Source organism: Panthera onca, chromosome D2 (genome assembly GCF_046562875.1).
Source record: "Panthera onca isolate mPanOnc1 chromosome D2, mPanOnc1 haplotype 2, whole genome shotgun sequence".
Classification (NCBI taxonomy): domain Eukaryota; kingdom Metazoa; phylum Chordata; class Mammalia; order Carnivora; family Felidae; genus Panthera; species Panthera onca.
Genome location: NC_138349.1, coordinates 59,256,258 through 59,269,991, shown reverse-complemented (window position 1 = coordinate 59,269,991; position 13,734 = coordinate 59,256,258). Strand labels below are relative to the sequence as shown.

General features: G+C 34.4%; 1 protein-coding gene across 3 annotated transcripts in view; it reads right to left on the bottom strand.

The window, feature by feature from the left end:
• CTNNA3 (catenin alpha 3) overlaps positions 1–13,734 on the bottom strand; it is a 1,784,170-nt gene that overhangs the window by 1,241,186 nt on the left and 529,250 nt on the right. For all 3 annotated transcript variants that reach the window (XM_078434311.2, XM_078434309.2, XM_078434310.2), the window contains one exon: positions 10,009–10,212. In XM_078434311.2, the coding sequence (XP_078290437.1) occupies positions 10,009–10,212 (204 nt within the window). The remainder of the gene's footprint in view (positions 1–10,008; positions 10,213–13,734) is intronic.

Below are 13,734 nucleotides of genomic sequence, written 5' to 3'. Positions count from 1 at the left end.
GTTTTTTATAATCTAACTGTTTGTGTTTCTGAGTATTAGTTATTTTCCATCTCTCATTTGTGATTCTATTTATTTAGGTTCTTCATATTTTTGATAAGACTAGCTAGAGGTATATAAATTTATTGATTTTTTCAAAGAACCTGTTCCTGGCTTCATTATATGTTCTATTGTTTTGTTTTGTTTTTTAGTTTCTATATCATTTATAGATATATGCTGTAATTTGTATTATTTCCTTCCCTCTGCTGGTTTTAGGTTTCATTTGTTTTTATTTTTATAGACTCTAGGGTGTAAGGTTAGGTTATTTATTTGAGATATTTCTTGCTTCTTGAGGTAGCTCTGTATTTCTACACACTCCCCTCCTAGGACTGCTTTTGCTGCATCCCAAAGGTTTTAGACCATTGTGTTTTCATTTTCACTTGTTTCCATGTATTTTTTTTATTTCCTCTTTGATTTCCTGGTTGACCCATTCATTATTTAGTGACATGTTGTTTAACCTCCATGTATTTGTGGTCTTTCCAGATTTTTTCTTCTGGTTGACATCTAACATCATAGTGTATTGTTAGAAAAGGTTCATGGTATGATTTCAACGTTTTGTTGAGGCCTGTTTTGTGACATAATATGTGATCTATTTTGGAGAATGTTCCATGTGTACTTGAAAAGAATGTGTATTCTGCTGTTTTAGTATGGAATATTCTGAATATACCTGTTAAGTCCATCCAGTCCAGTGTGTTATTCAAAGTCACCATTTCCATGTTGGTTTTCTGTTTAGATGATCTGTCCATTGATGTAGGTGGAGTATTAAAGTCCCCTACTATTATTGTGTTATTATAAATTAGTTCCTTTATTTTTGTTATTAACTGCTTTGTGCATTTGGGTGCTCTCATGTTGGGTGCATAAACATTTACAACTGTTATAGCTTCTTGCTGGATTGTCCCCTTTATTATTATATAGTGCCATTCTTAGTTACAATCTATGTTTTAAAGTCTATTTTGTTCAATACAATTATTGCTGCCCTGGCTTTCTTTTGATATCCATTTGCATGATAAAAGTTTCTACATCTCACTTTCAATCTATAGAAGTCTTTAGGTCTAAAATGAGTCTTTTGTATGCAGCATATAGCTGCATCTTGTTTTTATCCATTCTTACAGTCTATGTCTTTTTATTGGAGCATTTAATCCATTTATATTCAAAGTAATTATTGGGGCACCTGGGTGGCTCAGTCAGTTAAGTGTCTGACTCTTGATTTCAGCTCAGGTCATGATCTCATGGTCGTAACATCGAGTCCCCTGTAATGTTCTGTGTTGGACGTGGGGCCTGCTTAAGATTCTCTCTCACCCTTCTCCCTTTGCACCTCCCCCATTCATTTCCTCTTTCTCTCTTAAAAAAATTAACATAATTTAATTTAAATTAAAAAAACACAAAGTAAGTACTGACACATATGTACTTATTGCCATTTTATTGTTTTGCTGTTGCTTAGAAATTTTCTCTGATCCTTTCTTGTCTTTCCTTCTCTTCTCTTCTCTGTCTCTTCTCTTTCATGTTTTGCTGATTTTCCTTAGTATATATTTGGATTATGTTCTCTTTATTCTTTTCAAGTTTTAGTGGTTTTTGATATATCATTACCATAAGGCTTATATATACAACTTTTTCTGTAAATAGCAGTCTATATGAAGTTGATGGTCATTCAAGTTTGAACAAATTCTTTTCTACATTCCTCCCTATGTTTTAGGTGTATGTTATTATAGTCTTTATATTCTTTTTTTGTGTGAATTTCCTGACTGATTTTTACAGAAACATTCATTCTTACTGCTTTTGTATTTCCTGCCTCTATGCTGTAATTTTTGGTCTCTCCTTTCCACTTAGAGGGTCCTTTTCATATTTCTTGCAGGGCTAATTTAGTGGTCATGAACTCCGTTAGTTTTTGTTTGGGAAACTCTTTATCTCTCCTTCTATTCTGAAGTACAGCCTTGCTGGATAGAGTATTCTTGGCCGTAGATTTTTCCCATTCAGCACTTTGAATATATTATGCTACTCCCTTCTGGCTTGCCAAGTTTTGTTGAAAAATCTCCAGCTACTCTAATGGTTTTTCCCTTGTAACCTAATGACTTCTTTTGTCTTGCTGCTTTCAAGATTTTTTATCAGTACATTTACAAATTTAATTACAATATGTCTTAATGTTCATCTGCTTTTTTTTATTTTGATGGGAGTTCTCTGTGCCTCCTAGATCTGGATGTCTGTTTCCTTATCCAAATTAAGTAAGTTTTCAGCTATTATTTCTTCAAATACATTTTCATTCCCCTTTGTCTATTTTGAGACTCCTATAATACAAATGTTATTCCATTTGATGAAGTCACTGAGTTTCCTAAGTCTTTTCTTGTGTTGCATAATTCTTCTTTGTCCCTTTTGTTCAAGTTCATTGCTTTCCATTATTTTGTCTTCTAGGTCATTAATTCATTCTTTTTTTTTTTTTTCATTCTTCTTTTTCTAGCCTGAATTGCACCAAGTATGTTATAATCTTGCTTATTGTACTCTTCATCTCTGATTCATTCTTCTTTAACTCTTTAAATCTAGGTTAAGGGTACTGCTGATGTCTTCTATTCTTTTCCCAAGCACAGTGAGTATCCTTATGATTATTGCTTTAAATTCTTCATCAGACATGTTATTTATATCTTCTTCACTTAGTTCTCTGGCCATGGCCTTACCTTATTCTTTAATTTAGGATAAATTCCTCCATCTTTGCATTTTGTCTACATCTCTGCCTTCTTCTCTGTGTTAGAAAAGCCAGTTATGTCAAAGAAAAGAAAAGAAAAGAAAAGAAAAGAAAAGAAAAGAAAAGAGATTTGGGGTTGCCTTTACCTCTTTGGAATTTTAATTCTAACCTGTCTCTAGTATTCAAAAAGTCATTGCATAAAGATCATCCTAACTGCTTTACCTTATCATCATGACAAATAAGGCTTAAATTATTTCTAAAATGGATTTTCAAGGAAGAGGTAGAGGACTAATATGGAAGAAAAACCCTTTAACATCTCTTTGTTGGCTTAGCAAATCTTTATAATTCCCCAGGACAGGAAAATTAAACACAAGACTTACAAATGAGATAGGTCTCTGAATAACAAAAGCCAGTCCATTTGATTATTTAGTCACTAAACAAATACATAATGAGAACCAACAATGTACTTTCACATAAGACACCAAAAGAAGAAAATATTGAGCAAGTAAGAGGTCTGGAAATGCAAATTAGTCCCTGCATACAGCCAGGCCTGACTTACTTTAGCCATCACTCACTAAACTCTCTGATACCCTAATACCTCTCTAATACCCTCTCTAATAAAGTACCAATCTGAGTACTAACTTCACCAACAACCTTACATCACTTGAAGATTCTGTTCAGTAATATGTCCAAACTTAACAATATCAACATGATTTAAATCCACCCCGGGGGAAATATCCATGTCTGATGATTCTTAGAACTAAATCATGATGACAACTCACCTCCAACTTTGTTTTCACCAACTATAGAAAGACCACCATTAAAAAAAACTTCTCTCTAAGACCCTCCCTTCTTTAGAGCCTCCTCACTCTGCCCCATCCACATGAAGAATTCCTTAATTATGCTGTACATCAGAGAAGACAGACTAGACCTAACCAATCCTGAAGGTATAACAAAAACAGCAGAAATGTCTTAGAAAAATAGACATTTTTTTTACTTCTAAGTTTAAAAAAAAGAGAAGTTAAACTTTATCTAATTCTGAATGTTCTCTGGAGTATATTTTTTAATTAGTAAAAATCTTGTGGAATATACCTAGATGTGCATACAAATGAAGAGACTGTGATGAGAAAATTTTATTTCTGAATATTCACACTGATTTTTAGAAGAGACCTATACTTTGCAAAATAAGGTCTTTTATAACAGGCAGTTCATCATATAAATCTAGTAGATGCTCAAAACTCATTTCATTGAATGCCAGAGAAGAAGTTTCTCCATTATAGGGAATATACAATATGCAATAATTTCATTCATTCTTTCATTAAAAACTACAATTTAGCTTTTTCTAAATGCCAAGTATTATATCTTGGGCTAAAGATAAAATAGTAAATAAAATAGATATGTGATCTACCTGCATAAAGCTTAAAGTAAGAGATGCTAACCACAATAGATTTTTTTTTTTAATTTTTTTTTCAACGTTTTTAATTTATTTTTGGGACAGAGAGAGACAGAGCATGAACGGGGGAGGGGCAGAGAGAGAGGGAGACACAGAATCGGAAACAGGCTCCAGGCTTGGAGCCATCAGCCCAGAGCCTGACGCGGGCTCGAACTCACGGACCGCGAGATCGTGACCTGGCTGAAGTCGGACGCCTAACCGACTGCGCCACCCAGGCGCCCCTAACCACAATAGATTTAAAATGTAAGGAGTGATGATGACTCCACAGAAGAGACTAAGGAAGACTGGTATTAGTGTATATCATGGGCTTCCCAAAGATGCTCACACCCTAATTCACAGAACCTGTGAGCATGGTATCTTACATGGCAAAAGGAACCTGGTAAATGTAATTAAGGTTAAGAGCCATGAGATGGGATGACTCTCCTGGATAATCTGAGTGGGCCCTATCTAATCACATGAATCCTAAAAAGTGGAGAACATATCCTGGATGTGGTCAGAGAAGTAGATGTGAGGACAGAAACAGGGTCAGGGAAATGTGACATTGCTGGCTGTGAAGATACACAAAGAGGCTGTGAACCAAGGACTATGGATGGCCTCTAGAAGCTGGAAAAGGCAAAGAAATGGATTCTCCAGAAAAGACTGGAGCACTCTAACACTTCCTTTTTTGGCCCAGTGAAACTTATGTCCGACTTTTGACCTATGGATGTAAAATAATTATTTCATATATTATGGAAAACATTAGAACAATCATATATAATCACTAAAGTGTTAAGTGGTCAACTGTTTTACCCGTTATAGATCCATGTGGTTTCATTACCTACTAATTTCTTATTAATGTGACAAGACATTGAACTTACTAAACATAGAGCTTCAGTCAAAAAAACAAATGATTAAGACTTACTGATCTGTTTAAGAAAGTAAAGTCACCGGGGTGCCTGGGTGGCTCAGTCGGTTAAGCGGCCGACTTCGGCTCAGGTCATGATCTCGCCGTCTGTGAGTTCGAGCCCCGCGTCGGGCTCTGTGCTGACAACTCAGAGCCTGGAGCCTGTTTCAGATTCTGTGTCTCCCTCTCTCTCTGACCCTCCCCCATTCATGCTCTGTCTCTCCCTGTCTCAAAAATAGATAAACGTTAAAAAAAAAAAAAAAAAAAAAAGAAAGTAAAGTCACCTAGATTCATACTGATCATGCGGATTGCACCTGAGAAAACATAAGCTACATTCGTTTCCCACTGCTGAACTTCTCTGTACCCAATAGACTAACAAAATTTGAAACCTTGAAGTTACATTCATATAAAAGATGCACAGATTATGAGTGTTCATCTTGCTTTAAATTTTTACGGTTATCTTTATTGTGTCTCAATAATTACCAAGCATTTTTTTTTATCAACAGCCCAATAGAAAAGCTCCTAACTAATCTGAAAAGCAAACCAGGCCCACCAAATTAGACACAACATTCCTTAAACTGGAAAGTTGAGGACTTAAGTATAAGAGCCATCTAAAATCTTTTAAGCAAATTCTGAGGAAGGTTTGAGTTCAGCTAATACCAGGAAAGTGCATTCCCTTTCGTTAAAGCAGATGAAACAGTTATAAAGAAGCGTCATTTCTGATATAAACTTGGAATAAAAATAAACCTAGAAACGTGTTCTGATAATATACCCCACAGTTTTTCCAGATTGGTTCATGCTGTTTAATTCAAATATTAATTGGCTAGGTCAGATACTAGCATTAGGCCTAAAATTCTGCACTTTCATATGAAAAGGAACTATTATACTGCTTGTGCAGTACTTTTTCATAATACTACAAATTCATATTTTTTTTATTATTAGTGGGTTTTACCTACAATAGAAAGTTAATATACTGTGCATATAAATGGGTTTCTGATCATGTAGACCACCATTTCATAAATTTAGCTCCTCCTGCTCTGACTTCTACACCAACATTAGGGCAGATCACCAGATATTACCCACACATAATAAGTCTTTCATTCCCTGAAAAAAAAATGCCCTCCTCAACAAGTATTTAACATTATATCCTAAGAGAAAGGAATATACAAATATAGTAAGATCACCCAAAGAACAGATTTCTCACCTCTGTGCCCTTCTTCCTATCCCAGGTTTCTATTCTTACCATTAATCCTCCCCATATTTTCTCCATGGTTATTATTTAATATATTAAATAAATATAAATTAACTGCTTTAGGCACATTGTCCATTTTAATTTTAAAAACTGAGAAGAAGCAAGTACTAAATTCAATATACCTGTAACCAAATGATAATCACTGAGCACCTGCTACCTGAAAGTCTCTGTGCTAAGGGCCAGGGAGAGAGTCCTCACTCTTTTGGAGCTCCTGTCCAGGAAAGGCACACAAATAAACACAGGAATGCCAACAGGGATGAGAGCTAAAAATGGGAAGTGCCAAGAGGGAAATGAATTTCAGGGGGTGTTTACTCTCCTTTGCCAGAAGAGGAGAAGAGGAAACATGGAGGAAGGAGGAAGGAAGAAGAAAACGGCCTCCATCAAGCATAAAGAGTAGTATGATCTAATCAATTAAATAAAATTTTTTCTAAGTCTACTTTAAAAAAAAATTAAGATAATTTTCTGGACATGATTTTTTAAAAGGTACTTACCTCTGATCTTAATTATTTGCATATTATAAATGAAAAAGTTTCTTTCCACTTCATTCTTCTAACATAGAACTTACCTTGTCTTAAAACCAACATACCGAAGAGAAGGATATTAGTAACATAAATAAATAGGTTATGTGTTCTTGAGAAATGGGCCTTGAAACTATCAGAGTAAACCCTTGTTAAGAAAAAGAGCAGTAAGAAATATATATATATACAGACATTTTTTTCAGTGACTCACTTAACATATTTTATACCTGAAGTAAATATTTAAACACCTGTCTCCTCTACATGACAAAATTACTTTTCAGTAATAACCATTATTTTTCTGATTTGTTCTTTAACTTTAAAGTAATTGACAAATTTTAAAAGAAGAACAAATTTCAGTTAGTGCTCAAATTCAATAAAGGATTTCACGTATGAACTTCAAATGCATGAAATTTGCATTTCCCTAATACAAATATTACCCCAGCAATTCTGTTTTATTGTTATAATTTTAAATTTAAATAAAAATTCTGAGTGATAACATAAATATCAGAATTGATATTTCTAGTTCTTTTTCTTTATAATCATTGTGTCGTCATTGTTTCTTTGAATCTGCTGTTTAAATGCCTAAGGAATGTCATGGTTATTAAAGGATAATCATAAGATGTGCAATTTGAATCATTCATACATATCATTAAAAGTCAATTATAACCATAGTATTGTTTAGAACTTAAAAAAACAAAAGAATTTTGAGAAAAACACTTTATCACTTAACATTTAGAATTGCTAGAGTTTGGTGATAGCAAAAACCAGACCAACTTTCAGTTCGTTTATTATTGTTTACAAATATCTAGAGACAATGCACCTTCTTAATGATTATACCCAGGGCAAAATGCTCTCATCACTTCACCTTTGGTATAAATAGTTATTAACTCAAATAGTTTTTAACCAAAAGTTGAAAAGAGCCATAAAATCACTTATGTGGTATGTATTTATGATGTACAGGACCAGTTTCAGGGGCCTGTGACTGTATTCAGGGCCCCATACTCAGAAAGGAACCCCATGCTTGGCCTTTAATGCTTTGCTACCACAGTCTTGAAATGTTTAATAATTTTACCTTGGGATTTGTGTATATTAGTGATGGAGCATATGCCCTAGACTCACAAGCAGTTCTGCCTTTCGGGCACAAGTCCTTAGCCACCTGCTCTCCCACCCAACAATTACTGCCACCCTCCACTCCCAGTGGGGGCCTTAGCACAAGGCAAAGTGGGTCATGGTCATGGGGCAGGGCTAGAGACACCTGTGAGGGTCTGCATGTTCTCACAAGTACTATGTAACAGAGAACCTAACATTAAATAGCAAGTAAAAATCACCTTCTTAGGTCAATCAAGACTATGAGGGGAAAAAAAGTTTTTTCCCTGATTTTAAACAAGGGTACTTGCATTTTCATTTTGCATCAAGCTCTACGATTATGTTGCCATCCCCAACTATGTATGTGGGTGACTGTGCATGTGTATCTGTTTGCTTTTGCATCTAAAAGAATAAAACAACTTTATATCTGAAAAGTTAATTTATCTATAATTTTATACTTTATAGATTAAAATAAACTTATATGCAATTTTATTTGTATGTATAAATATGAGAATAATTTTAATGGTTTATAGATCATGGGAGAAGGAAATCCGATACAATACTATCTTTTGAGTTTCTTATAATTGCTAAATTCCCTTAAAAACTCTTTAACTAGGGATGCCTGAGTGGCTCAGTCAGTTAACCATCTGACTTCAGCTCAGGTCATGATCTCGCTGTCCATGAGTTTGAGCCCTGCATCGGGCTCTGTACTGACAGCTCAGAGCCTGGAGCCGGCTTCAGATTCTATGTCTCCCTCTCTCTGTTCTTCCCCTGCTCACACTCTGTCTCTCTGTCTCTGTCTCTCTCTCTCTCTCTAAAAAGTAAACAAACATTAGAAAAAAATCTTTAATTAAAAATGTATTATATGCTTTCTGGGTTCATGCTTTTCTTATATAACTTTCTATTTCTTATGCTTTGTCGTAATGTTCCATAAATTTTTTTTTAAATACTAGAAATTTAAAAAAGAGTATATTATATGCCAAAATTGAAGACATTCTAGCTTCAGAAGCAGGACATGACATTACTAACATGTTCTGATTAACAAAGTCTGCTTTACAACTTTGATCTCTTGACAGGCAAGAGACTTTTGGTCAGGAGCCAAAGTTATCAAATATTAAGATATGAAGATACATCAAATGTGCAGAAGGAGCCTTAAAACTCATTAACTAATTTTAGCACACTTCAATTATTCACATAAATTACTTATACTGAACAATCTTAAATCTTCAACTTCATACCCCAAAGTCATATGATTTGTAACTAATAATTTTCAAAATGTACTCTCATAATTCTTGAACTATTCCATTTATAAAGAAGATGAACAAAATATTATATATATATATATATTATATATATATTATAAATCCTTCATTTTATTTAGCTCTATTACTTAAGGGGGCTTAATGATCAATATATGGTTGACAATGTCTTCAATGCTTTCTTGTTCATTTTAAAAACAGCAATAATTTGAGTGTAAAAACTGGCATATGTACTCCATAGATGGACGTAGAAAAATACATATGAACTGAATATATCACATATGAATATATATGAAATGAAACCAAAAGGATCTTGAAACAAATACTTTTTCATTTGTCTAAATTTAGACAACATTTATAATATTCCTAAGAGGTAGGTCAAACTGCAAAAAATTATACAAGTATATCATTTGTGAAAAAGGTTAGGAGCCAAAGTGACAAACTACAGGCACTCTACACCTTCAAAACTAAACCCTGATTCCTGCAGCATTCACTTGATCTAATACTACCTAAATTCCAATTTTGTTATTCACCAATGTAATCCTGAACAACCTTCCCATTTTTTCATCTTCCTTTTATTGATGTGCAACTCCAGTTTCTTTTCTCTAATCCTGACTCTCTTCTTCTCTCTTTAATATTTAAATACTTCCTCAAATAAAACAATTATATATTGTTGGATCTCATCCCTAGAAATTCCTATTTCAAAGCTGTACTCTGTGAGTAGAACCCATTCAGAAAGCCAAACCATGTAAAATCATGTACTCATTTGTAAATTATTACATTTGTACACAGAAAGAACCTCAGTACATACCCATTGTAAGGGGTTGGTGGAAAACCAGTTACTTACATTGTTCATGTACTCTGAAAGCAGGTCCTGGAGAGCCTGACGAATGGCATTGCATTCTGCGATAATCCGTTCCCGATGGAAATCTCTTGTGCAGGAAGAGTCAGCCAACAGTGCAGCCCCACTGATAATGGCTTCAAGACGTTTTTCTAGTGATGGTCTTATTTCTTCCTCAGTCACTGTGAGTGGATCCAAGATAATTAAATTCTAAAGGAAGAACACATTTGGATGATTAGAACTCTATGGCATTCTGTTTTTAAGAAAAATAAATATTATTTCATTTTCTCATTTAGAATTCAGATGTGATAATAAAGAGAATTTTACTTCCATGCATAACTCTATGTAGCAATTATTATTCAAGTGAGTGACAAAAATTGTGCAATTATTAAAATCAAGTCTAGTGTCAGACAGACCAGTATCCAAATCTTGCCTTTCCCACTGACCTATAGTGTGAAACCAATCATGTGTCCTTCACAATCCGAACCTCACCTTTCTGATCTGTAAAACTAGAATATTAATGTTGCTTGTCTCATAAAACTGTTGTAAAAATTATGACAAGACTTAATATAGTGCATGGCACATATTAACTATTATTTACAGTAGTCACCTTAATATTGAACTTCATTGTTTACACAATATTTTAACATATATCATCTCATCCTGACAACACTATAAAGAGTTGGGCAGTAAAGATACTGGTAACCACACACTTAAACTTGTGAGAAGTCAGGCTGAAGCCATCTTACTCAAGGTCATTAGGCAAATAAACAGTGAAGTTCAGATTAATATCCAAGTTGTATAATATTCAATATTCAATATTATTTTCATCATGCCTCACTGTAAATCATATACTCTAATTAGCCTCAACACTAACATATCAAAGAGAATTCTGAATTTAATTATTAATTTAAAAGTAAAACTCTGTCTTCCATTTGATCTATTATAACTTCCAGCTATTTCCCACTACTGGAACCTGACATGGTATTTTTAATGTTTCCATTAGATATAAGTCTTCAGGCAATAGAAGCCAAGATACTCTACAGCCTATGAAGAAAAGATGGAGGGTATGTGGCTCTAAAGGTTCTTTTATTAAAATATATCAAGAGGGGAAGCCTTTCCAAGGTTTAAGCATAATGTGATAATTGGAGAAAGAATATCAAATAAAAGCTCTCTGAAGAACCCTTAACATAAAATGAAATCATACAATGATCTTCAAGATGTGCATGCACATGTGAGTATACATACATACACAAACACACCCAATGGTCAGAGGGTCTAATCTTACATTATGTAAACACACACACACACACACACACACACAGGTGTATGCATATTGTGTGTATGTAATCTTACATTGATCCTTGTCCTATATTACGTTATGATGAATCATTGCGATATAATGTAGGATAAAATTTTTAAAACTACAAAGCTAGGGCCAAGCTAGGAAGAGAAAATTATAACAGAAAAGGAAACATTTCAAAACAATTAGAAAGAAAGAAAAATTAGTAGTCACCAGTGTTTGCACAGTATTGCTTTTCTTGATGATTCACATTTTGGATACCCCATGTATGCCCTTCATTTGTAACTGGAGATTGTGTCTGTCTCGTAGACTTGTTGTATATAATTCACTCTATAATGTTCACATATTTTATAATATAAAATACAACTAAAACATATCTTTTATAAAACTGGTTAAATGTCTTAAAATCATTCAGAAGAATTCTTCCTTTCATGATTCTATTCCATTTCTATTTTTCTATTGTGTTACTGAGTCTCTCCATTTTTCTCTTTCAGATGGACAAAAAATGAAAAAAAAATTGAAAGGAAATTAATTTTACAAATACCAAGTTTAACATTTTCTTTATCCATGCATATAATTGAAATAACCTCACTATAGGCTTGGCCATATGTCAAGGATTCATTTACATCTAAATCTACCTCCTTATTTCATTTGCAAATTTTGCCATGTCTTTCTTTGGCTCACTATTATATTTTTTTTAATATGAAATTTATTGTCAAATTGGTTTCTGTACAACTCCCAGTGCTTATCCCAACAGGTGCCCTCCTCAATACCCATCACCCCCCTCCCCTCCCTCCCACCCTCCATCAACCCTCAGTTTGTTCTCAGTTATTAAGAGTCTCTTATGTTTTGGCTCCCTCCCTCTCTAACTTTTTTTTCCTTCCCCTCCCCCATGGCCTTCTGTTAAGTTTCTCAGGATCCACATAAGAGTGAAAACATATGGTATCTGTCTTTCTCTGTGTGACTTATGTCACTTGGCATAACACTCTCCAGTTCCATCCACATTGCTACAAAAGGCCATATTTCATTCTTTCTCACTGTCAAGTAGTATTCCATTGTGTATATAAACCACAATTTCTTTATCCATTCATCAGTTGGTGGACATTTAGGCTCTTTCCATAATTTGGCTATTGTTGAAAGTGCTGCTATAAATATTGGGGTACAAGTGCCCCTATGCATCAGCACTCCTGTATCCTTGGGTAAATTCCTAGCAGTGCTATTACTGGGTCATAGGGTAGATCTATTTTTAATTTTTTGAGGAACCTACACACTGTTTTCCAGAATGGCTACACCAGTTTGCATTCCCACCAACAGTGCCAAAGGGTTCCCGTTTCTCCACATCCTCTCCAGCATCTATAGTCTCTAAATTTGTTCATTTTAGCCACTCTGACTGGCATGAGGTGGAATCTGAGTGTGGTTTTGATTTGTATTTCCCTGATGAGGAGCGACATGGAGCATCTTTTCATGTGCCTGTTGGCCACCTGGATGTCTTCTTTAGAGAAGTGTCTATTCATGTTTCTGCCCATTTCTTCACTGGATTATTTGTTTTTCAGGTGTGGAGTTTGGTGAGCTCTTTATAGATTTTGGATACTATCTGGCTCACTATTTTAATACAAACATCCTATCCCAATGTTTCATAACAATTATTAAATCAATTAAAACCTTCTTGAAAATGTCCTTCCAGTGTGATATTGTCATTAAGAAAAGACACTGAGGACAACAGAATTGCTCTTTGCTTTATCAAATGCCATTAGAAGATGTGTTAGAAACAGTAAACATGTCTCTCCAGCTTATAATGATAGGTAAAATTGATTAAATTTCAAATGTGTTTACCCTGTAATTATTGCTAGAAGAAACACAAACTTAGATGGCTATGATTTCATGTCGGAAAACATCCCTTCTTACAGGATTAAGTTCACTCTAGTACTTCTCTACAAGACCATTCCTCAAACTATCCTACCTTTGGATTTTTACCTGCCTGATCTTTAAAGTCGGATTCTTTGATCTCATCCAAACTCAAACCATTGCTTGCTGCGCTATCTACTACCCACATGCAGGCCTCTTGATTCTGCTTAACTACTGTCCTCCTATTTACATCCCATAAAAATTTTCACTAACCTTGTCATCAAATCAATAAAAAGATGAGTTTTTTTAATATAACTTGAATGTTCTACAAAGTAGAATGGGAGACCGACTGAAATAAAAAATCTCTCCTGAACATCAGTAAGATGATGAAATAGATTCTATATCTCACATCCCCATAGAAACTGATTTTAACAATGACCCATGAACTAGAATACATTTATCAAAGCCTCAGCATACAGCTGAGAGTTTCTAGCACCCCCATGGAGCAAAAACTCAAGCATTGAAGAGGATGAAAAAAAAAAAAACCAAAACACTTTCACTTTAACCATGTCAAGGTAGCACAG